This window comes from Podarcis erhardii, assembly GCF_964252035.2.
Source record: "Podarcis erhardii genome assembly, chromosome: 5".
Classification (NCBI taxonomy): domain Eukaryota; kingdom Metazoa; phylum Chordata; class Lepidosauria; order Squamata; family Lacertidae; genus Podarcis; species Podarcis erhardii.
The window spans coordinates 43540590-43567611 of record NC_138509.1 but is presented as its reverse complement, the minus strand read 5'-3'; the positions used below and the strand labels follow the sequence as shown (position 1 = coordinate 43567611).

The 27022-nt window shown below is 39.1% G+C and overlaps 1 protein-coding gene across 4 annotated transcripts in view; it reads left to right on the top strand.

Annotated features, from left to right (window-relative positions):
* The window catches only part of DOCK1 (dedicator of cytokinesis 1), a 376896-nt gene that overhangs the window by 205284 nt on the left and 144590 nt on the right, over positions 1-27022 (top strand). For all 4 annotated transcript variants that reach the window (XM_081863133.1, XM_081863131.1, XM_081863134.1 and 1 more), the window contains exon 28: positions 22525-22626. In XM_081863133.1, the coding sequence (XP_081719259.1) occupies positions 22525-22626 (102 nt within the window). The remainder of the gene's footprint in view (positions 1-22524; positions 22627-27022) is intronic.

The following is a 27022-nucleotide window of genomic DNA, read 5'->3' as shown; positions in this document are numbered from 1 at the left end:
TGAACTGGATCTAATGGTAGATTTCCAGTAGATTGGCAAAGTGTGTGCAGCAGTTTGTACCCCTTTATGCTAAACTATTTCGTGCAGTTGGGGTACTTTGATATATTGAACATAAAATCTAAATATACTAACACTTCTTTGTTGTTGTTGTTGTTGATATACCATCCTATACCCAGAGGTCTCAGGGCAGTTCACTATAGATTAAATCCTAAAACAGAAATATTTACTTAGGAGCAAACATACATTGGAATACACTATCAATATTTATTATTTTTGGGTTGTATCCAATGCTTCTGTTCTCCATTCCCCTGCATCTTCAGTACATTATAATGGGCAGATGGACACTATTTCTATTCAAGTTCAGTTATTTTCATTTTAAATGTCAGATTTCAAACGTGTTAGATCTCAAAACCTACTTTTTTCTATCTAAGGAACAGAGTGTAGCTCTAAAGGTTGAGGGAATACTTGCACAGTACTTTCAACAAATGTGAAATATTTCACAATCCAAATTATTATGCAGCCTGTCTAGTTAGGAAATAAATGAAGATCTAAGAATCTACAATAGCATAATATATAGTATCCTAAATGACTACATTTTGCTCTTTCTTGAGCAACCATTTAGCTTGTCACCATTACGGATGATTTCTAAGTTTTGCAGACCTATTCTCCAGTGCAGAATATTTTCGACCATCTGAATAATAAATATTTTTTTTCTCCCTAATTTGCTCCATGAGAACAAACACACAATTATTTTTGTTGAATTATCTTGTGGGAAATTGTGTTAAGATTGCATGGTGTGCTACAGCTGGAGAGCATACATAAAACACATTACAGGAAAGAGCTGTTTAGAAGACTAAGGCTTGTTCTTTGCATGAAGCAGAATTCAGTAGAAATTAGGTGGTGAAATGGACTGTGTCATGTCTGACTGTGTGTGTGGTAGTGGGGGTAACTTTTTAAATTGCATTCCCATGTTAAAAATAAAAATAAAAATAACTATCCATATATAGTCCTCCAGACGTTGTTGAATGACAGCTTTCATAGCTCCTAACTAGAGGCTGTGCTGGTTAGGGCTGATGAGGGTCAAATGTCAACAACTTCTGTAGGGCTACAAGTTATCCACCTTCTCCTCTATCAGTTCAGGAGTCTACTACCTCATTTTGCTGCACATGTTTACCAGGCCTAAGATGCTCAGAATGCTGGTGAGTGACTCAGCACAGAACCAGAATCCATTCATGACCATCTGGTTATATCCAGTCACTGTAGGTTTTCCAGAGGTTTATGTCACATAATTTGAATGCTGTAGTGCCCAGGCCATTGTACTCTGCTGCCTCTTCCAATACAGTACCATAAGGGTGCCATAAAATTACAATTTTATCTTTCCGTATCCATGTTTGTAATAAGGAACACTGGGAGGAAAATGTCACAGTGCCTCAATAGAAGATATTTGTGGCAATTGTTCTAAATTTGTTATATGATGATGATAATATATGCCACATCTTGTCATATTCTATTTCCAATAATATGTGCACAAGTGGTTTGGGGTTTTTTTTAATTACTTCACACACCCACACAGCTAAGGAATTTATTAAGGCTTGATATTCTGCTGTAGAACAGATTCAGCGGCAACAAAACACAAAGAAAAACATACTATTGTTGAGAACAAAAAACAAACAAACCCCCAAGTAAATGCAAAATCCAAATCATTCCTCATCCTCAATGACCAGCATGGCAGCCTTTAACACTGTGGTGAGACATGATGAGGTAAAAGGAATTTATACCTCTATTAAACTAAGAAAGCATCTGCTTAACAACCATGAGAAATATGGGTGTGCAGATCTTATAGATGGAAAAGGCCTCTTTTATGTTTGTCCTGTAATGGTATATTGAAAGATTATAAAGGAGGCCATATTTAAAGATGGTGTAATTAGAGGTGCAACATCCCAGAGGTCAAATTTCCTTCCTTATAGCTTTCCATATGTCAGTATGTATGTGTTAAAGTTTGAAGTGGTTGAGGCGATTGCTATAGGAACTAAAACCATATGGACTTTGCCTGAGGAAGGTTGTTTTGAGATTTGCAGGAGACTAGTTGACTTAATTTTTTCTGCTCCTCGAATCTTTTCCACATTCATTTATTTTCTGAAGAATGCATGGATGTTGCAAAGGAATTTAGGGGATATATGAGAACTGACTGTCATTTTGTATAGACTGCTGGTCAGGTCTGTTTAGTTGTTGATTGGTGCAAACCAAATTGCCCTAGAATATGCTGAACGTATTGCAATGATAATGGCTAGACTGTATTTCAGACACCTTGTCCCCTATTACAAATTAAGCCCTCCAATCACTGGATAGTGCTTCTCAAACAGAACACACTTAGTGGAGGCTGTTCAGTTGTGAGTTCTCAAGTGATAAAACATTAAATTACACATATAAATTATAAACATATAAATTACACATGTACCAAGACTAGATCCAGGTTTATGTGGGTCCAAGCAAGAGACCAGAAGTAGGTCCTTGCTCCACCTCCATTGGACTCTCCATACAAACACAAGATGGCTCTCTCTCAGTGTAAGAGAGGGAAAGACCTTGAACTAAACATAAGGGCAGCCCTGGTATATCAGACCAAAGACCTGTCCAGTTCAGCACCTTGTTTCCCATACTTGTCAGTCAGACATTTATGGGAAGCACACCAGCACTCTCCTACTCATGTTCCCCAGAAGTATCTGTCATTCCTCCTTTTGCTGCTTCCTGGAGGCTTCTTTCCAGTGGCTATCCTCCTTTATCTCACGGCTAAACCTGCTTTATGCTCTCTAGGCTCCCTTAAAATAAAATTGCTGGGGCTGCCTGCTACTGGACTCTTGGTGCAGCTGCTAGCTGAACTGGATTGTACGTGGTGGTGGGGAAACATGAATATCTCACCAGCTTTGTGCTTCCTCTGTGCTGTCCCCGAGCCTATGATCTGCCATAGGAGATATGTTCAGTTCTGTCAGTGGTGGGCAGCTAAGACATGGATGCAGCAGATGCCCAGACATGTCAATTCCTGATGCCATATTTGTCCATGTTGGTTGTAAGAAATTCATACATATAGTATATGCAACCATTTTACACCTTTTCCCTTCCTAATGAACCTCTGAAAAGCTGTTCCTGAAGGTTGGATAACCCTCGGGAATAACATGGGAGGCAGCAGGAATGAGTATTCTATGGAACTGGGGATCCTCTTTTGCATGAAGAGAAATATTTTACACTGTCACAATGGTTATCTTTGGATGTAAGCCAGTCTTCTTTTAGATTAGCTATTCTTCTCAGCACAACCCCCTTTTCTTTGTTCCCAGAGCAAAACCAATAACACTTTTCTAAAACATCATATCCAATTTATTTCATTTTGCTCAAATCAGTTATGTCTGGCGAAGTTTAAATTCAATAACACTGGATTTTGAAACAACTGGTTATTTTCTCCGCAAATATACCTTTTATATTTTCTAGGTGTTGAACTGACCAAAGTCTATTATTACTTTTGTATGTTGAGGGACCTATGGCTATAAATCTTCTATCTTTCTTACCCATACTCAGAAAAACATTCATTCTGAGAAGTCTTGATTGCCATAAGTTGTATTTTTCAAGAGAAATGTAATATAGACATTTAGAATCCAGAGGCTTTTGCATGTGGGTAAATTAACTTTAAAATTCTTCTCTTAAAAAATATTATTTTTTTTCTTCAAGCACCATAAAATAAACAACTCAGTATTTTGCTAGTTATATAAAATAAGGCATATCAGCTTTCCTTTCAGAACTTCAGTATAGCAAGCCTTCTCTTCATGCCCATGCTTGAATAATGTGGGATGGATCTAGTCACACGCCATGCCACTTATTTTTCATGTTAACAGCAATCTTCCTTTAGAGTCCCCAAATGAACTAATCCTGTTTTTACTGAGAAAAAAAGCCAAGATGAAAGTGCTTTTCACTTCCCCCAGACAAATTTACCAGGTGCCAGTGGAAAAGTTTAACAATTTCTGGATACATTTCAGAAATTGTCACCATACAGTCTGTTGAGTTCCCCAACAGTAGATGATACTTCTATTGTTCTAATTGTTTTCAGTGATCAATGCCTGGCCTGCACCTTATTTGCTAATATGGTATTCATGGTGATTTCATTCTGAGATGAACCCGGAACCTCAAGGTGTCTCAGTGGATGAGGCATTTCATATGCACAGCACAGCAGACAAAGCTCCCTTCTTTGATTGTATCTCAACCTCTTGTTTTTTAAGCGCTCAGCTTGCTGCAAGTAAACCGTTTTCTTACACTTAAACCCCCAGAGATATTTCTTAAAACTTTTCATTTCAGCGTTTACAACACTGAGTGCTTTTATTCACAGTTCTGTTTCTCTTGCTAGAACATCTAATTTTCTTTTCGATTTTGGTTATCTTGGTGAAAATGCATCACATTTTTCTTTCCCCTCACTTGTCTATCAACTTAATATCTATCAAAAGGGTACCTTATTCCCCTCCCTCCCACAGACCACAAATTGTAGAATAAGGACTAATTTCAGTGAACTTTGGGAAGTTACACCAGTATAAGAAGATAAAAAATACTGCTTTTTAGTAAGTTCTCTGGGGTGTATTTGAAAGAGGACTGTCTGACCTATAAATATAAAAATGTCCAAATATAGCTTTGGGTCAATCTTGTAACACCACTGTTGCATGGTAGTTACAGAGGAAAAGTGCCCTTTCCCTTTTAAATCTCTTTTACTGTTTTCTTGAGATTTTGATGAAAAACACAGTAGCAATTTGGACAGGGACCTAAATTATTGTTTTCTGAGATGACAGATTGATGGGCTCACTCACATAGCTACAGCTCTCAAAGGGTTCAGAGTAAATCAAGTAACCTGTTTTACCCATACTTCCCTCTTTCCTATATTGCAGCAATCTGAGTGGGTGGTGAAGACTTACTTAGACTAGGGCAGAGTTTTCCAAACTTTTCATGTTGGTGACACACGTTTTAGACATGCATCATTTCATGACACAGTAATTCAGTTTTACTATCAAAGCGGAGGTTTGACTAACCCTTTTCCAGCCCTGGGAGGAGTGTGGGGATCGTTCGTGTGACACACCTACACACTGCAGCCGACACGCTAACGTGTTGTAACACACAGTTTGGAAATCTGTAGGGTTATTCAATTTATTCCTAGATGATTCAGGCAAGGAAGCCTTGCCACAGGCTATAGGGTAAAGCAACATTTTAAATTTTGTAGCCAAGGAAAAATTCTGTCTGAAAAAGAAAATTGTCTTAGTTGTTTAGTGCTAGTCTCCCAAACTCCACAAGGCTCTCCAGTGGACTAGTTGTGGAATACATGTATATTGAATTTCTCTATCCTTTAGTCTTACACCCCACCCTTTTAGAGTACATTTGAGATCCTTTGGCATTTAGAAATGAAAGCATGTAAGTGATTCTCAATCAATGTAAATAGTCTTATCTTATGCCAAGGATCATATAACAGCTAGAAATGGATTCCGGAAAAATCCAACCCACAAGGTTGAGTTAATGAGGGAAGGTGTCTAATAGGTGATTCTGGAGGTGAACATAAGTTGAATTTATTTAGTACTGTTTTAAAATATTTTTTCATCTGATATTTGATAGTGCCATATCAGGCCCTCCCGCTAGGTAGACCGGGGCAACTGCTTCAGGTGACAGATGCTCCTAGGTAGGGTGCAACAGTGAGCCTTTGAAGGGCAGAACTGTATATGCCAATAGACTTGCCTGTGTCATCTAAGCCAGTTAGTGATTTCATCAGTGTTGAAGTAAGAATCAGCTGCCAGTATGGTTGGATTTTGTACATGGGCTGGGAGATGGGTGCCATCTTGTCGTTCACCTCAGGTAGCAAATGCCTTGGGGCACTCCTAGATGGTGCTGTCTAATTTCCTGGTGAGTCCTCAGTGCAGAAGAGAATTCTGAAGGCCTCGAGGTTGTCACATACAGTGGTATGTCAGGTTAAGTACTTAATTCATTCCGGAGGTCCGTACTTAACCTGAAACTGTTCTTAACCTGAAGCACCACTTTAGCTAATGGGGCCTCCTGCTGCTGCCGTGCTGCCGGAGCACGATTTCTGTTCTCATCCTGAAGCAAAGTTCTTAACCTGAAGCACTATTTCTGGGTTAGCAGAGTCTGTACCCTGAAGTGTATGTAACCTGAAGCATATGTAACCTGAGGTACCACTGTATTTAAATACTTTAAACTTTCCATAGTCATATTATGTGTCAACTCTTAATTTTTGAAGGCTTTTCTCCTTGGGAAAGTATTCTGCAATTTCATTTGTCTCTTAAAAGAGCCATTCTCACCTGTGACTTTTATTGTTGTTGATGATGATGATGATAATTCATTTACTAATTTACCACGAAGCGTTAACACTGCAAAATTAAAAACAAGATTTGCTGCTAAACCTGAATGAAAAAAGTACTGTCTGTAATGTGGTATGAATTTTTATTGCATTGGCTGAGTCTGTTTTTCAATTCAATTTGTACGAGTCTCAGTGGCACAGTTTGGTTTTGATCTCAGCTTTATGAAAACAAAATAAAAGTGCATTCTTTGTTTCATGTTTGACAGAAAAGTTTAGGGGGGAAAGCCCAGTTGAAAAGCAGCAGCATTCCCCAAAGAAAACAAACAAACAAACAAACAAAAAATAGCTCAAAATGAGCTGAAGCTCTTTATTAGAGACACTCCCTCCCCACAAATCTGCACTTGAAAACGATAGATGGAAAAACGAGCAAGAACATTTTTCATACGTCGTCTAATAAACTGTTCATTGCATTAAAGCAAGTAATGCAAGTTGATTAAAACCATCCTTGGGTTTATTCTAGTTGTGGAACTCTGCAGTTAATAACTGGGATATGATAACAATGTGCTCTATAACCCACTGAATAAGATTTTCGTGTACTGAATGCTCCATTCTTTAAAATGGCTTTATACTTTTAGACAAGCTAAATTATAGGCATAATTTTCCATTTCTACTTTAAAAATTAATCCTTTTGATACGCTACCTTATCTTTCTGTAGAGCAATATTGAAGTAAGAGAAAGGTCAATCTTAAAAGACATTAATGTAGTGATATGTGAAGCAGATGAAAACATTAAAACATATTGGAGAATATTGTTCACATAATATTTTGTAGTTATTTATCTGAAAATGTCTTTGTTGAAAAGACAATATTGAAAATTTCTGTTACGATTCTGGATTAGAACTTGGCAGGGTAAAATCTGTTCAGCAGCCCAATTCTGAAGGGGTATTTTCAATTATTTTGTGGGAGTACAACTGTGGCGGGGGATTTTTTTAAAAACGAATGGTTTTTAAAAGGTGTGAAATCAGGTAATGTTGAGGGCAGTTTAACAGTGGGGTAGTTTAATAGTGTGGTAATGCAAAATGAAATATATAGGCAGATTGAAAAAGGCTGCAGCTTCCAAAAAGGCCTGGTGAGTAGCAAAGGGCAGCCCACAATTGGAAACTCTCTTGTCCCAACGTTTTCAGCAGTGAGTTGCTTTAATTCCCACGGGATTTTCAGGTTGAAGCCTATTTTTTTAACCACTCTGTTCATTTCAATGGAGGTATCATTCCAATTGAAGGAAAGTTTAAATAAACAAACTTTTTAAAAATAAAAATATGCTTTTATGGAAATGTGCATTCTTCGAATTTAGCCACCTGTGTTCCAAAATTCCACTTTCCAGTTGGCTATAAACAGGGAAGGAAACAACTGGATATCGCTTCCAAAAACCGAGGCAATGACACACTGCTGGAAACTCCTTGAATTTAAAATTCAAACTTGCTATAACTGATAGCGCTATGAGTGCTAGAAGGGATGATGCAGCGTTCATTTTAGGCTAGTTTTTCTTGATCTTCTTTTATATTGTTATGGACTCTTGCCTCACCATTCTTTTGTGGGTAGATTGCAGGTTAATAGCCCAGAATAATCTGCTGATGGGAACTAATGGTTGGATGAGAGTTGGCAATCTCCCTCTCTATGGGAACAAGATACCCATCGAAGTTTGGAGAAGGTGACAACTCCATTAAGCTAAAGGAACAGGGGTGTGCGGGTGTGTGGGTGTGTGTAGACAGACAGTTTGCAGTTTGTAAAGTACAGTGGCAGAGAGTGAGAGTGAGTTGGCTGAAGGCACTTTGAATTTACGGCCTTTCTCTCTGGGAACCTGATGTGGGCTTGCAAATTTATTGCATTCTTGGAGCTCATGCTATCAGTGTCGTGTAGTGGTTAGAGTGTGTTGGACTAAGATTGGGGATACCCATGTTCAATCTCCACTTGGCCACGAAGCTCATTGAATAACCTTGGCTCAGTCTTTCATGCCTAACAGTTGGCAGCTGTATGCCTTAAGAGACAGTGGAGTGCATGGGGGGGGGCGAAGTCCCATTGGCTACCTTCACCTGTTTTAGCTGGCCAATTGAAGCCATTCTGGGTGTGGCCACTGTCACATGCTGACATCTTCTAGGAGCCACAGGTGAGTGCAGGGTGGGGACCAAAGGTGGACAAAATACCCCAGAAGGAGCACAGTGTGGCCTCCACCAGAGGTATTGCCCCTCCCCTAATACCCCACACATCTCACAGTGGTGATGTTGAAACAAAATGGGGGAAATACCATCTACGCTGCCTTCAGCTCATTGGAGGAAAGGTGGGTTGTAAATGTTAAAAATACATATTGCAAGTACATAATATTTTAAACTGAAATAAACAGATAACACAACTATTATTTTTTAAAGCAACAACCAAAAGTCTCCAGTTCTCCGCCATGTAAAGGAAACTGGAGTGAGGTACCATTAACCCCAGGAACTTCTCACCACTTGAGAAAATGGGGAGCATGCTACTCTATACAGTGGTATCTCGGGTTACAGACACTTCAGGTTACAAACACTTCAGGTTACAGACTCCGCTAACCCAAAAATAGTACCTCGGGTTAAGAACTTTGCTTCAGGATGAGAACAGAAATCGTGCGGTGGTGGCACAGCAGCAGCGGGAGGCCCCATTAGTTAAAGTGGTGCTTCAGGTTAGGAACAGTTTCAGGTTAAGAACGGACCTCTAGAATGAATTAAGTTCTTAACCCGAGGTACCACTGCATATGGCAGGGTAGCTGCTCCCCTGTCTCCCAGAAAACCCAACAGCCTCAAAGAGCAGCAAAAGAGAAGTCCAGGACAGAGAGCTGTTGTCAGCCCCCAGGTAGAACCCCACTCCTACCTTCCTAGGGACTAGTCACAAGTTTGTGCACTCCAAGGGGAAAACAAGCAAGAAGCAGCACATCCTAAATAGCTCCCTCCCCCCCCCCACAAACACACATACATGCGTACATACATAGAGAAGGATGGAGAGAGTGCATATGAGCATCCACTATTCAGACAGTAAACATAGGTGGACCAGTTTCTAGTGTCATTTTGAAAAAAATACCATGCCACTGAACATGGTGGAATTGTGCTAGTACTGGTGTTTTAAGAAATGAGTCCTCTTTAGATACACACACGTATACCTGTTCAGTCATCATATCTGTGAAAAATTCACAGCTGTATCATGTGAGGGCTTAAAGGGACATGCAAATTTGTCTCACTGTCATACCCTCTACTGAGATATTTAAGCCTCAAATCACAGTATTACTAGTTCCTCCACGGAAAGGAAACATGTTGCTTTGTTTTTCTTGCATTTTCTGTTTCAACAATACATGCAATCAATGTATATGCAGAGGCAAGCAAGTAAAGCAGTAGAGCAAATTACAGCCATATTTTATATGCTGTTTTCATAGTGCATAGGAAGCTTACAGATGTCTCTGTGGAAGCATATGCGAAAGAGTTCAAAAACAATCCCTGCAAAGCTCTTTGGTTCACAAAGACTTGTCTATTAGTTAAAGTCCCAGATGATGTGTCATCCATACAACTGCAATGCTTTAGCAAGCATTTTGAAAATCCAGTACAAGCATCAATGGGAAGGAATGCAAAAGGGAATGTTTTTATTGTGCTGGTTTGTGTATGTGATGATGCCTTATGCATATTTTGCCCCATTTGGATGATTTTACACTGTCTTTGTATGTGTTGTATATTGCAAACTCTTTGCAATACTGACATTCTGAATCATATCCTTCTACATATTTTCTGTAGGATTCCTCTAGGATTGACTGTCAGCACTGATTTATATAGTGCCTTTTGCCTTCAAAGCAGTTGTGATAGGTGTAGTAATATATTTTTTACTCATAACATTGTAAGTTGAAGTAGTGGTATTAATGATTTCTAGTGGGAAGCTTAAGGTAGGGAACATAAGAACTTGCCTGAGGCTCTATGAGGAATTGTTCTTTTAGGCTTAGAATGTAGGAGTTCTAGGCTTTATGTTGTTTACTCAGATCAATATTTTGGGGCTTCTCTTTATGTTGTTTTGGGTGGATTTTTTTTAAATATGTGCCTCAGTGAGGCTTTGCTTCTGTTGATAAGATGGTCAGGACACTGATTCAACAAAGCCCTGAAGCGATGCTAGAAGCACATTGATGCCACTATCTATAGTAGGAGATTTCGTAAGTGGCTCTTATATTTGCTGCTACACAAAGAACAGTAAGAACAGTACACTACTTGTGTGTGAGCCTACTCCTGACACCTTTTTATACCAGACAAGTCCCCAGCCATAAGTAATCAATGACAGTGGCTAAGCCTCCCGTTTTATACTATGTACCTTTCCTAACTGGCAAAGTATCTGTGTGTGTTTGCATGTGTTTATTCACACACACACAAATACACAATTTTGCTACTATGTGTTAGGGCTGGGCGATAACCTGGTTTTCAGTATTGCAATATACCAATATAGCATGATCAGTGGCGTAGCGTGGGGGGTGCAGGGGGGGCTGGCAGCACCGGGCACAACATCTGGGGGTTAGGATTAGGGGGCGCAAATCCACGGGTTAGGGGGCGCAAATCCACGGGTTAGGGGGTGCAAATTACTTGCCTTGCCTCGGTGCTGACAACCCACGCTACACCACTGAGCATGATATTTGAAATAAGGATGGAGCCAGTGCTTTTTTTCTGGGGGTACGCAGGGGTATGCATACCCCTAAACATTTTGTGAATCTAAGTTTGGCCTCATTGAGGGGCAGTATTTCAATATGCATAGGAAAATGAGAGTATCCCTAAACATTTTTTAAGAAAAAAAAGCACTGGATTGAGTTAGGTAAAAGTATTGTCTGGCTTCACAGTTTTTCCTACATTGTGATTTTTGCTGGTGCCTACTCTTATAATTTGCTGCCTCCCTGCAAGAGGCAGCAGAGTTAACAGGGGCTGCAGGAATCAAGAGAAGTATTGGCTGGCTTCATGTTTTTTTTCCACATAGTGATTTTTGCATAGCACACGCACACCATGATTCGCAATATATTGCCAAGTCAAAAGCCATCAATCGGTTTTGGACGATATATTGATATATTGCCCAGCCCTGCTATGTGTACTCCTTTGCTTATGATAGTTGCACAGTAACATCATGGCTGTTATCTCTAAATGAGCATTACCATGAGAGTAAAGGAGGCAAAACAAAATCACATGTGATTTGGTCTAATACAGCTAGGTGTGTGAATAGCTTAATCAGACTCAGCAAAAGAGGGATCAAGGTGTTGAAACAGGAGCCTAGACACTGAATAAAAGCAGAAAGAAGAGCAAGGCAGAGATTACAGGGTGTGTTAAAGAGAGGCAGGATCTAAACAGAGCAAGGGAGTTCAGAACTGCTACAACAGGTGCTTGACCATGACAAAGATATAGTAAACCTATGCATCAGCTACCCATTTATTCTGTGCTACACCTCTTTTCTCCTTGTTTTTTCAAGCTTTATAAATCAGAATGCATAAATAGAGAAATAAAATGACCTGTCAGCCACCCAAATTCACTTGAGATTTGGTTGTAGTTATTGAGTCCTGCGGGATTAACAGCAGGCCACGGAACCTTTGCATATTTCCATCCTCTTCATTGTCCCAAACTGTGGTGGTGCAGCAATTTATTTTTGAATGTTATATCCAGCCTCACAGACTGAAAATAGGATTTCAGTCTTATGTAAGTTCTGTGGTAGAGAACCTTTCAGCTACAACTCACTCGCTGAGACGAGATCTTAAACGTGATCCTCAGCAAGCACAACATGCTTATTCGTGTGGCATTCCACATGTTCAGCTACACATTTGAACCAGGCTCTCAGCTATTGTGTGTGAGTCTTTGGCATGCAAGAATGGGCAACCAGCCCACACCATGGGAGCTCTGGGGTGTACTTGTGAAGTATGAAATAGTAAATGCAGGTGGGAAAGGTGTATGTGTGTATGATTGTTGTTGCATTTAAATTCCAGCTTTTGATATTCTACTTTTGTTCTAAAGTCAGATATTTTATATAGAGAAACTAGGTCACTTTTTATTATTCAACTTTTTCACTTTGTCCAGGCAGAATTGAATCCAGAGAGATTAACTGTAACAGCTGTGCAAAAATAACACATATTAGGAATGTTTTGTTTAGCATCCATTAGGAAAGTGGCGGTTATGAAACGAGTCCTTTTTCGATGAACAAAATACCTTGAAATAATTTGTGTATTCTTTAGGTATTCTCCCACTTCATCTCTGAAAGTGTTACCCTGTCAATTGCATTTAGCAGAGAATCTAGTTTAAATTAATGGGTGCCATCAGTGAAACATTTTAATATCAACATTATTATTGCTTTTTTTCTGTTTGCTGCACAATTATGTGCCCTAAATTGTTTGATGCACTGCTGTGATCAGTTTGTGCATCATTCATCAGAGTGACCCAACTCAGCCTTTAAGCTGAAGGTGATTTCTCTGTTTCATCATTTCATCATCATTGTCTAACCCCCATCATCTGAAGAAGAAAAGTGGGACATTCTAGGTATTAAGAGAGCAGTTAACATTTTCCTCTTCAGTCCAGGTATTTTTTAGGATAGACACTACATTGGTGGTTAAGTAGCACAAGGTAACTACAGCCAGAATGACAACAAAGTAAATAAAAGCCATGCATTCTAGAAGCCTTGAAGCCTCTAGGAGTTCTCACACAGCTCAGAATACAACCCGCTCTTAGGGGCCAGGTAGTCCTGGGAGGGCAGCTGTTCCTATTGTTGATGAATTACAAGATAGAAAGCTTCACTTGAGGCTGTTTTTAAATATACTAGATAATATTTATGTGTTCTGTTTTGAAAGCCATCATGGAACCGTCATTGGTTGAGGCTGCAACACTATACCCAGTGGGACTTGCTTCTGAATAGTTGACATGTATAGAATAGCACCGTTAAAATCCAGTGCTGTTTGTACCACACTTGTAGCGGTGTATTGTTTTGGTACCACCCATCTCACAGAGTGGCACCTAAGAAAATATGGAAAACTGTCAACCTGTCTTCACCCACCTCTCTTTCTCAAGTGCCCACTTCAGGGGGGTGCAAGAACTACGTGGATCATGGAGGAAAGTAATTTGTCTCACTCAGTTCTACTGAGCACAGTTTCTTTTTCAGCATCATGAGTTTTTTTGTTTTTGTTTTAATTTGAAAAGGCTGGTTTATCTGAGTATTCTACACACCTTGTTCAGAAGAGAAAGGCCGGGCAGCGGGGAGGGATAACTTCCCATCTCCAGTGTCTGAGGTCTTCTTTGTTTTGCTCATCTTAGCTTCTTCAAGTTAGGCTTATTAGAAATTAATAGTGAGCAGTGGCTATTTACAGCTTGGAAGAGTTCATTTGGAGGCTCCATGGTGTTTTTACAAGCAGTTTTTATTCAGTTTTGTTATATAGTCTGCTTCCCACTGGTCTGAGTAACCAATTTGTCTTGTAGACTGCCGCTTGAGAGAATCTGAGGACAACTTATAGGTCAATAGCCAGTTGGCCACTACACACTCAGATTTCAAAGTGACAACGACTCTTTTATTTTTTAGCTGTCAGGTATCAACTTTTAGTATACACTAGACTTGAAAGGTAAATGTTATGTCCTTATCTTTCACAAAGCCAGCTCTGCAATTCCCTGGAACTCTCCAAAGTTGTTTGAAGTGTCACAAATTAAAGTTCTGACATCTGCTTGACGGTAAAAGATACATAGCTTTGTTCGAATGAAATAAACCAAGTTAAAGCAATAAAAGGGCGGGTGCACTTCAGAGTGCACAACACTAAGTCATCTCAAGCTACTATTTTAATTGGTAACAAAATGCAGAAACAAAGTTGAAAAAAGTCCCTTTTGTTGATAGCACCAAACATATTTGTCAGTTCAAAATTCAACCCTCCATTTCTTAAATTGGAAAGTGGGGCATGATGTGTATACTTGCTGTTTATAGAAAGGGTTCTGGGAATATCGGGAACAGGAAAGGATAAGTTATATATAAAAGCAATATTTTAAAAGCACCACATATAAATTGGTTTCACAGCAGATGATGCAAAAAAGAGAGTCCCTAATTAATAAATTAAGCAACTATTTTAGGTTGCCTTTCAGGGCATAGCATACATAAAGTAGTCATTAATAATTAAATAATAAGCAGCCAGTTTAAAACATCATAGCATCTTAAGTTTGTAGTCTGAGCTGGCAAGACCTGTTTTCTCCACCTGAAGCCTGCAATTTTTTAAAAAGAGATGTGCCAATATACTGATGTGCCCCAGAATCCCTTTCATATGTTGCTATTTGCAAATATTGCACCACCCCATATAGCTCATGAGTTGTGTTCAGTATCCTTTTCAGCACTCTAAGGGAACTTGGAACACAACTCTCATTTGGTGCATCCCCACTACGCCTAATAAATATTGCTGCCTCAAGCAGTTGCTTGGGTTACTTGTGCAGTGGTGATCTGCTAGAAACCGTGCATGCTTGAGGAAACAAGCAGATCGTATCAGAGCTAAGCTTTCTTAAGTCGGGTTTGGGAACTGTAAATAGTCTCAGCCCTGTTTTGCCTGCAGTTCTGCTTGCCAATTATTGAGAGTTTTAGTATCATATTGATTTAATATTCAGAGCACACTGAAGTAGACCTCTAAATTCCTTCAGTCACTGTGTTTCTCAGAGGGGTTTTAGCTCAAGCTAGCAGGTATTTCATTTCTGAAAGGAGAGGGGGCCACATTAAACCTTGAAGGCCACAGCCGTTGACTTCAAAACACGTTTCCCTTCATTCTCGATAAGGAAAAGCGCTCTACACATGCTCAGGGGCACTCCCATTATTATTTGTTTGCATGTCATAGAATCATAGAATCATAGAGTTGGAAGAGACCACAAGGGCCATCGAGTCCAACCCCCTGCCAAGCAGGAAACACCATCAGAGCACTCCTGACATATGGTTGTCAAGCCTCTGCTTAAAGACCTCCAAAGAAGGAGACTCCACCACACTCCTTGGCAGCAAATTCCACTGATGAACAGCTCTTACTGTCAGGAAGTTCTTCCTAATGTTTAGGTGGAATCTTCTTTCTTGTAGTTTGGAACCATTGCTCCGTGTCCGCTTCTCTGGAGCAGCAGAAAACAACCTTTCTCCCTCCTCTATGTGACATCCTTTTATATATTTGAACATGGCTATCATATCACCCCTTAACCTCCTCTTCTCCAGGCTAAACATGCCCAGCTCCCTTAGCCGTTCCTCATAAGGCATCGTTTCCAGGTCTTTGACCATTTTGGTTGCCCTCCTCTGGACACGTTCCAGTTTGTCAGTGTCCTTCTTGAACTGTGGTGCCCAGAACTGGACACAGTACTCCAGGTGAGGTCTGACCAGAGCAGAATACAGTGGCACTATTACTTCCCTTGATCTAGATGCTATACTCCTATTGATGCAGCCCAGAATTGCATTGGCTTTTTTAGCTGCCGCGTCACACTGTTGGCTCATGTCCAGTTTGTGGTCAACCAAGACTCCTAGATCCTTTTCACATGTACTGCTCTCAAGCCAGGTGTCACCCATCTTGTATTTGTGCCTCTCATTTTTTTTGCCCAAGTGCAATACTTTACATTTCTCCCTGTTAAAATTCATCTTGTTTGTTTGGGCCCAGTTCTCTAATTTGTCAAGGTCGTTTTGAAGTGTGATCCTGTCCTCTGGGGTGTTAGCCACCCCTCCCAGTTTGGTGTCATCTGCAAATTTGATCAGGATGCCCTTGAGTCCATCATCCAAGTCGTTGATAAATATGTTGAATAAGACCGGGTCCAAGACAGAACCCTGTGCCACCCCACTAGTCACTCTTCTTGCAGCTTGTTTTGAACAATCTGGGAAAAGAGATATGGGGAGTTCTGAGATTAAGCAGAAATTCAGAGTCTCACATAGAAGTATGAGCAGGATGGTCCCCAAATGTAACAGGGCTGGCTTAACACAATTTGAAGTAAGTGAAATAAGAGCTCTTAAGTCCACAATCTACAATAATCTAAATGCACCACTGATATTAAGTCCCGATACCAGCTATTGGTGTTATTGTCTAAATTACGTTCAACCAAATTTAGAACTGTAACGATGTGGATTATATTTCATCAGCCTACCCACTGGAGAGCAATAGCAAGTAATGTTTTATATCTTTAATTTTTCTAAAATCTTGAGTTGGTTTTAATACTTAATTGGATCCATAGCATACTAATGTGCTGTTTTGCCTCTCCCATCCCCTTAATATAGCATATTGCTCTAGGCAGAACAAAGAAAAATCTAATTTTCTGAAAATCAATTTCAATTTTACACTAGGAGTAATTGTAAAGGTGCATTTATGTAGCCACAACAAAGGTCAACATATGGCCTTCTGGCATCCGCATACAGTTATTCCCTGTTTATCAAAAGAAGCTATGTTAAACTTTAAGTGCTTCACAAATGTCCATACTTACAAAATGTGGAATTCTATGCTCAAAAGGTACAAATATAGTAAAGTAAATGGACATAAATGAACAAAGTATGAGTAGTTGAGCCATTGTAGCACGGCAATGTTAATGGATAGGGCATATAATTTGTCATATAATTAACAATGTGGCCCTGAACCTTCAACGATACAGCAGCTAAATAACTTTCTCTCCCAACTGAGATAGTTGAAATATCAAGATTACTTAAATTGTGTTCCATGATGTACTGTGCCTTCAACCAGATCTTAATAGAAGCAAGAGTAATTCAGTCTTAATAACTTCTCTGTGGTGGGAGAAGGATCAATATCTCAGCCCATTTAAAAAAATGTTGATTTCTGTCCATAAAGGATTCTATTACAACCTGGATTATACAGTTTATTCGAAATGGATTTTTGGGTGGAATGTAATTCAAATATATAAATTACAAAACCTCTCTCCCTTCATATCGCTTCCTTTGCAAGAATTGAAAATAGCAACAATTACATTAAGTCAGCTTCATAGATCATTGCTGTTCAACAAAGATTATATTTTGCTTTGCAAATTCACATTCACAAATAAACTGCATTCTATGTATTTAGACAAAAAAACAGATGGGAGAAATTGACAACTTAAAGGCTATTTTTTGGAGTATTTTCATATATAAAGTGTTTCATGAGAAAGAATCCTGGCAGTTTTAGTTATTGGAATTGAATAACTTGGTCATCTCTGCAAAATGTATCTACAAATTAGGATCAGCTGCTATATACTATGAGACACTTCCAGACATCTACAGCTATGTCGTTTCTTTTAGCATCATTAAATAGCATAGTTAATGAGCAAGTTACACACTAAACAAAGCAAAGCTAAGTGGAAAAAAATAGTGATTCTAGAATAATTAAAATAGCTCTATTCAGAAGATGTCCCATAGGAGGGAATATGCAAAGGATGGAGGTCTTCCTGGATTAGGATACTTATTGTAAGTGCTTCTTGTAATTATTGTATTACAATAGAAATTGGAGCAACAATTATATTTCTGTATTCTTGGCACAAAGCTTGTTTTCAGCAATAGTTCCCCATTAAATCATTCTTTCTAACTAGTAGGTTTTGCCTGTTGTTTGAAGGAGGAACATAGCCAGTTTGAAAACCCAAACAGGCAATATTTCTGTGGTTTAATTTTACATACTTTGCTTTTCATCGGAACTGAAAACCAAGGACTTCTCTCTGCAACCAGTCAGATTATAGATATAAGGACTTTATAGATACACTTAGCACTGAGATACATGTGTCTGTGCAGTATTTGAAATGAATTTCCAAAATTAGCAACAGTGTTGGGATAAAAAGACCCCATTGTGCAATACATATGCCTTGAATTATAAAGTGAAGTATAAATGTGTTATATAAACAAAAGGTTAAATCTGACAGCAGGTTCAATTGTGTCTTGAATGCTACAATAAAAATTAAATTAGCATCAAACACCAGTTTCTTTGACCTGAATTACACTGTCCTAAGTGAAATAGAAGAAAATGGAATGTTTTTATGTTGTAAAAACTAGTACTTACACTCGAGGGAAATCTATTTCTGTGTTCCTTTATATGTATTTTTCAATGCTTCTTGCAATATAACAACACCTATAATACACATTACAGAAGATCAGAAGCATAAGAGAGGGAAAGGCAATGGGCGAATTCAAAGTAGCATTAAGGAGAACATTCCAACAATGCAGGCATTTCTGTGGGTGGGGACTTGTACTGGCTCCCTCTAGCACAACTCTTGAGCTTGTTGCCGCCCAGTTAATGCAATGGATGGTATTAAATTGAGTTTTAATTTAAATGGGTCTACTCTGAGTAAACCTTAGTTGAATATCACCCTTGCCGTCAACCCTTAAGTACCTGAGTGGGAAGGAACATGTGCACCCAGTTGTTGGTATCAGCATTAGACATATTTCCATAGACATCTGAAGGCAGCCCTGTGTCGGGAAGTTTTTATTTTATTTTTTTTAACATTTATTAAATTTTATTTGACAATAAATATATATAAAAACATATCAATTTCAGATATCATCATTTCATAAACATCCTTGGACTTCCTCACGCCTCTTGTTCCTACTCTCTAGACTCATAAGTTTTACCAGCAAATTATTAACTTAATTTAGTTTATCTAATTAAAATTTCCCAATATTCAAATCTCAAATTTAATCTTTTAGATTTCTTTTGTCAAAGGTTAATTATAGGATACCATTTATGCACAATTTATCTTATTTTTCAATGACATTGACTTTTATACATAAAGGTTATTAGTTTGTTAGAGCCTTGATGTTACAGATCTTACATTTTTCTTAACATTCATACAGTTTACAATGCTTTTGCAGATAGTCTTTAAACTTCTTCCAGTTCTCCTCCTCCAATTCTTCTCCCTGGTCTCGGATTCTGCCAGTCATCTCATCTAGTTCCATATAGTCCATCAGTTGCATCTGCCATTCTTCCAGTGTGGGCAAGTCTTGAGTTTTCCAGCCTTTAGCAATAAGTATCCTTGCTGCTGTTGTAGCATACATAAAAAAGGTTCGGTCCTTCTTTTGCACACTCTGGCCGACAATGCCGAGGAGGAAGGCCTCTGGTTTCTTAAGAAAGGTATACTTAAATACCTTTTTCAGCTCGTTATATATCATTTCCCAGAAAGCCTTCACTCTAGGGCACGTCCACCAGAGGTGAAAGAATATTCCTTCACCCTCTTTACACTTCCAACATTTATTATCAGGCAAATGATATATCTTTGCAAGCTTGACTGGGGTCATGTACCACCTGTATATCATTTTCATAATGTTTTCTTTCAAGGTATTACATGCTGATGTGATTCAGTTGTGCTTTTATATTCTGTTGGAAGCCACCTAGAGCGGCTGGGGGGGGGGGGACAGTCTGATAAGCAGAGTACAAGTAATAAGTTGTTGTTGTTGACATTCAGAACAGAACAGTTTGCTATTGACATTTCCCGGGAGCAAAGAAAACATATGACAGGCAAAAGTCTATCCTGTGGTTGCCATATGGACTTATTAGCTGATTTTTGCTCAGAAACCAGGCGTGCCAAGAGTCACCAACTGCTATTCAGGCAAGAACGTTAACAAGGGAAGATCAATCTGGCTCAAATTTCGTATGAATGGTTGTACTCACCACTTGGTTCTAGCCTTGAATATCTCCCTGTGGCATCTTTTCCTTCCACTCTTCTCCCATCGGGTGCCTTGTCTTTTTTTATTTGTAAGCTTGGTTGGTAGGGCAGCTCTTCTTTATTCACATGAGCTGCTTTGTGATATCATAATTATCTGAAAAGCAAGATTAAAATGTGGGAAATAAATAAATATGACCCAGTGTAGGGTGTAGGGTGGTCTGGATCTCCCGCCTTCTGTTTCCACATTAATTGAGGAGCAGTTAGAAAACCACAACTCCCCCCCTCCTGCATGTTCTGTTGTGCTCTTAGTGAAAAAGAAAGCTAGGACAGATGAGAGACTCGTGTGTTGTTGTTTTTGTGTCTGTGTGTGTGGTACTTGTCAAAAGCAGAAAAGCTATTGGTAGAAAGTACACAATTATGGCAATTTTGGCCCCTCCTCCATGTACTGCCGAGAGTGGCTAGGGAGGCCCGGCCAGATGGGTGGGGTATAAGTAATACATAATAATAATAATAATAATAATAATATACCTTACTTTCTTCACTAATTGAAGTGCGTTCAGCATATTTATTTTGAATAGGATTGCACGGTTAGTCTTAAGGTGAGCATTTACCCTGGTTTTGTTTGCAGGGATATTATTTCCTGTTTTGTTTGCAGGGATAATGTTTCCTCTTTACTGAACGGTCATTCTAATTTGTTTTCAGAGAGGTAAGATGACCTTGCATCAAGCAAATGTTATCTCACACTTTCCAGTGCATTTTCACATCACTTTCCTTATTGTAAAAAAAAAAAAATCCGATCTTTTTTTTGGGGGGGGATCTGGTATTGTTGCACCAAATCAGCTTTACTTGAGCAACCTTAATTTGCCGGTATGTTATTGAACCCCATCCAAAAATAGAGAAAGTATGGAAGTGCCTTCATTTGCCTCGTCCCTGAACTCTTTTGATGCAATCAGTTTTTTAAAAAATAAACAACAACTGTGCCATAATGAACTCATTACCATCCTTACATGTTATCCTTTTACCCATTTTATAGAAGTCAGGTTTTCTAAAAAAAATTGTGTTTTTTTTTTAATTCTCCATTTCTACAGAACTATAACAGTTAGCTAATGGGATTAACCTATTCATCTCTATAGCTCTTAACCATGCTAATTAATAAGATTTTTTTAATGTAATTGTCTCTCTCTGCAATGATTCATCTTCTTTATTTGCTTATCAGCATAATCGTAGTAATTCCCATAGAGAAATACTGTGCAATTACAAAAGAGAGGATTAGAATCTCTTGATAAATGCTGAAGGTATTGGCAGATGAAGGAGAAGGTTTGTGTTTACACATATTAATCTTAAATAATTAGCCATTTAAAGAGAAAAGAAGTCACAAATGTACATGAGAGATAAGTCCGTTTAAGTATCTTTCTTTAGTATTGATACACTTGAAGAACTCCATACAGTCTAAGCTTCCATTCATATAGAAAGTTTGCATATTATTTTCCCTCAGGCCCCATATTAATCTCTTGGTTGTTGCCCTTCTTCATCATAATTTAAATTGCTAAACAAACAGAATTAGGCTAGCATATGCATATGATCAAAGCTGTTAACCAGAAACAGAAATAAATGTAGATAATTAGTCATTGAGGCCATGAGTTTGCAAATCACAACTGTACCCATAACTTCTGAGTGTAGTCAGTAGCAAACAATTCCACCGTCATGAGGTTGTACCTTAAAAGAGTAGTTTTAGAAAATGCTGTAGTTGTATCAGCCATTTGGTTGTTTTAAGTGTGATGAGCACAGGAAGAAACTAGTGTGTTTTGGTTTCATCTCATATGTGTGGATCAATATGTTTGCTATGCATGACATTACAATGATTGCGAGTTTTATAAATCCTGTGACCTTGCAGATAAATATATCATGATAAATGATAGACATCTCAAAGGATACTTCTTATAAGAATCATTTTATTGCCCTTATTTGACAGTGAGATTATGTGTGCCCTTATTGTTTTGGTAATTTTCTGGTAACACTTTGTAGTGAAGGTAGAAAGTGCGTTTATGAAGTTTATGCTATATCTAATTAGGAACAAAATATGCATGCTTTTGGATTGATTTGTCTGGATCTAATGGAGCTTTTGCATGAGCTGCAGTCACTTCCAGTTGTGCGAGGAAGGAAAGATTTGGATGTTCTCAGACCAGGCATCCCCAAACTCAGCCCTCCAGATGTTTTGGGACTACAATTCCCATAATCCCTGACCACTGGTCCTGTTAGCTAGGGATGATGGGAGTTGTAGTCCCAAAGCATCTGGAGGGCAGGGTTTGGGGGTGCCTGTCTCAGACTCTGTCTTGCATGTGTACCTTCCTGCATAGCAAATGCTGTTCTGGAGAGCCTTCTGAACTCCAGGATTCTCTTTTGAGTTTATAGGATCCAATGGTTTCATGGGAGAATGAGTTTTGGGTTATATTAAGGAATTTCTTTAAATTAATCTGACTTGTATGTTTTGCAACATCCCTACAGGAGTTTCCAGAGTAAAGCTGCATCTTGCGTTGCATATTTACTTATTTAACTGATTGTCTTTCTTCTGTTACAGGGAAACTTTGTTGCAAGCATGACAGCTATTTTAAGACAAATGGAAGACTATCATTATGCCCATTTAATCAAGACCTTTGGGAAGATGAGATCGGATGTTGTTGTAAGTTCAACCTGAAACTTTGTTTCCCCCTTCTTCCTGCATTGATGTTTGTTTTTGTTGCTATTTGACAAAGAAAGTTATAAAGCTTATATAAAAAAAATTATGGGTGCCTCATGACCTGACATAAAAATCGATGAAGCATTGCTTGCCCCCTGAGTGAAGAGCAAATATTGTTTCATTGCCTTGATATTAAATGATGAAACAACTGATACTCAAGGAAAATCAGAATTTGAAAACATGGCTTAAGGAACTGGTGTTGGGGTGGGAAAACAAGATTTTATTCAGCTGAATCCTAGACCTAACCTTAAACCAACCTATAAGCTTCAGTAGTTACTCTCGGGGTATTTCCTTGAACTTCCTCTTCTAATGTTTTTTAACTGGAATCACCCTACCTTGTTTTAAGTTGCTATTATATGCCAGATTTATTTACTTTGTTTAGTTAAATTCGTTTTTATTTGTGCATCTGCCATTTTAAGCAATATAACCTCACATGCTAGGTTTAAATATATGTTTTATTGTTAATGCCCGTAATGAGTGAAACTCTTCAAGGTTCTTTATAATCTTTCTTTCTGAGTGCATAGTACAACTTAATTAGAGCATAATAGAAGGGAATTTATAGCTAAGTAGATACCTCTCTAATGACCTGGAACTATCATTGCCATATGGCAAATGCATGCTGCAAAGTAACAACCAAACTTGTTGGCTGAGATCCATTAATTAGCAGATGACCTGAAGTCTGATCAACTGTGTTAGATTACAAATTCTGTTACCTAGGGGAGTTGGATTCTGTGGTACAGCATTTTAAAGAGTTTGAGAGAGAATTGAATCTTCTGACAACATTGTGGAGGCAAAAACAGACATAAGATTTCTGAGTTTATTGCAGATGTGATTCAGATATTCTCCAATTGTATCCATTTGCTTGAGCATATATATAATAGGAGAAGAATAAATAACCATTTTCTTAGCATAATCCTGCAGTCAAATCAATTAAACCATGGTGGTTTCTTTCTGTGTTAATGAACTATAGTTAGCTATCCTTTCTGTAGTTGTTCCTTTTGGGGCTGGCTATTTCAGCTACAGCAAATCAGACTTAGTGCCATTTTAATATTTTATAACCATGTGTCAGTAGTAAGGGTTTTTGAATACAGTGGTACCTTGGGTTACATATGCTTCAGGTTACAGACTCCGCTAACCTAGAAATAGTATCTTGGTTTAAGAACTTTGCTTCAGGATGAGAACAGAAATCGTGCTCCGGTGGCACGGCGGCAGCAGGAGGCCCCATTAGCTAAAGTGGTGCTTCAGGTTAAGAACAGTTTCAGGTTAAGAATGGACCTCTGGAACGAATTAAGTTCTTAACCCGAGATACCACTGTAATAGGGCTAATTCTACAGACAGCTTCATATTCAACCTGTGAATGAAAAAGAAAAAACACACACGTTTACCTATATTATCAAACCCATGCAAAAAGTAAAAAACCAGTCTAGAATTCAACTAGGCTTCAAACTATATTTCTGAGGGTTGAAAGATTTGTTTATATTGCTTTTCCCCAAGGTAAAAAACATTACCTAAGCTTTGGAAATAAATCATCTATCTAAATTTAGTGTGTGTGTTTTTAATGACAGTGAAAGTAATTTGTCCTTACCATTCTATGTAAGCACCTTACAATCAAGAGATATAATTTTTGTTAAATGAATAAATTAATTAAAATGTTTATTTTAAAGATTCATTCCTTGCCTTTCCACCAGCCATATCTCCATGTGGCTTACGTAGAAATAATCAATGAAAGCACTACCATAACTATATGCTGCCAAAGGCTTGAGAGAACAAAACATTGTGCACCTGGTATCTAAAAGATAGCTGGAAAAACTTAGAAAGGACCTAAGAGAAGGCCTTCGACGCCACTGAACTAGCCTCTGAAGGTAGGGTCTCTAAACTAGGATCTCACCTGAAGTTCCTAGCAACTGAACAGGTTTGTGTGACAGTAAGAACTTCAGAATGCTAGTCCAGGCTGTTTATGACTTACAGATGAAATCCAGCACTTTATTGTGCTGAGAAACAAAATGGCAACTATTGAAGAGATTTGAGTACTGATACGAAAAACAAGTTACCTTCTTTCGAATGGAAATTTTTTATTTTTTTTTTCAAAAAAGTTGTTACAACCATTGCTCCAGTTATAGTGGTGCACTGTTGCTTTGACACTGTTCATGGCCTCGATCCCTTTGTTCCCCCTGGACACATGAAAAAGAAAGCGATTGTTTTATTTATGAATGATTATTTCACAATACAGTGGTACCTCAGGTTACATATGCTTCAGGTTACAGACTCTGCTAACCCAGAAATATTGCTTCAGGTTAAGAACTTTGCTTCAGGATGAGAACAGAAATCGTGCTCCGGCAGCGCAGCAGCAGCAGGAGGCCCCATTAGCTAAAGTGGTGCTTCAGGTTAAGAACAGTTTCAGGTTAAGTACGGACCTCCGGAACGAATTAAGTACTTAACCTGACATACCACTGTACTAGCTTCCTTTTATTTCAGGATTATCTGAGTGCACCAATTTCTTGAAAATTTTGGTTGCCACTTTTTTTGCATCTTTCCAAGCTCTACAATTCCTTTTTGATATGAGGCAACCTGAACTGTATATTCTTTCTCCTGCCATTTCCTTAAATCAGGCCAGGGTAGCCCAACATGCTGCATTTCAGATGTTGTTGGACTCTGACTGCCATCAGCCTGTGCTAGTATGGACAATGGTCAGGAATGTGGTAGTTGCAGTCCACAACAATTAGGGTGTCCCAGATTGGTACCCCTGATTTTGGCAATAATTGTGAGACTTTTACAGCCCAGTTCTAAGCATATTTACATTAGGTCCTCTTGGATTCAGTGAGATTTATGCCCTCTGATATACTTAGGATTTTCAGCTTTAGTTGCTCACATGAATTGTTATAGGAACATATTCTGCTGTTTCTGAGCCTGAAAAGAATTCGATATGTAGATCCCATTCAGTCAGGGTCAAGCTTGTACTTTCATTTTAAGAGTTTAATTGCCCATTGTGTCCGTTTAAGTATTGCTTTGGAAGTCTGTTACCCTGACCCCAATACTATTGGGAAATGGGGAAATTACTTTCATTGCTGCTTTCTGCTATAAAGCAGTTGATCTTTTGGCTTCATTTGGCCTCTTTTTTTCTTTCATTTTGTAAACTCCATTTTATCCTGAAGACTACCACTAGTGGCATAAATGGAGCTAAATTCTTTCTGCAGCCTAGCACATATGTTCGCTCTTTCTCAAGTTAATGACCACTCCTGGGGGGAAATACCTACAGTGCACCTGACAGTTTCAACAACTATTGGCCAATGGCTAGTGTTCCTTCTTTGGGAAAGATTGTGAATGAGTGATGGCCAGCCAGCTATCAGGTTTGGGGCCTGCTTTTGATACAGAAACTGCCTTGGTCTTACCATGGGATAACTTCTGCTGAGACAGCGGCAGGCAAAGTGTGATCCTGTTAACTTTCCTGGATCCCTCAGTAGTTTTCAGTATCCTCAACCATGAGATATCTCTCGGAGGATGTCCAAGTTGGGTGTAGTTGGTACTGCTCTTCAGTTCCACTCATACTGGGATGACCACCTTACTCTGCAGCATGGTTTCCCCCCTCCCTAATGTGCCATGTTAACATCTACATAAATCTTCTAAGTAAAGTAATTGGATATTGTCAGTGTACTTCTGATTCCAATTCAAAGTATTGATGTTAACCTATAGAACCCTGCATTACTTGAGGCCACACAAGGACCGGCCCAACCATGATGCAAAATGAGACGACGGTCTTAGGCAGCAAGAACCAGAGGGGCAGCAGATCCAGCCTCCAAGGAGTGCATTGCCTGCGGCTGCTGCCACCAACAACTGCGGCACGCTCCTTGGATGCCAGGTCTACCACCTCCTTGGTGCCCCCCTCTCATGCTGCTTACAAAGCCGCCTCTTGATGAATAGGGGCTGCTGCAGGTCTCCTCCTAGAGACAAAATGGTGGGGGCTGCCCTCTGGGCTCTCCTGGGTTCTGCAGCTGCCCTGTGTGATTCAGAGTGGGCCCCTTTCTCCACCCATGACAGTCTTTGATTTCCACTGCAACCATCGGGTAAGCTTGATTTGATTCCCCTCCTTGCTCATCCCTTCTTCCTTGGCAGGAAAAGGGTGTAATTTTGTGGGTCATCTCAGGTGCCAAAATGTCTTGGGCCAGCTCTGGGCTAGTCGATGTGAAGGAATGCCTCTGCCTATGTCAACATCCCCAGCCAGGCCTTAAGATCTTGAGGCAGAATTCTCTTGGTGGTCCTGCCCCTGGTCGAGGTGTGGGTTAGTGGTACAATTCTTTCTTTCTTTCTTTCTTTCTTTCTTTCTTTCTTTCTTTCTTTCTTT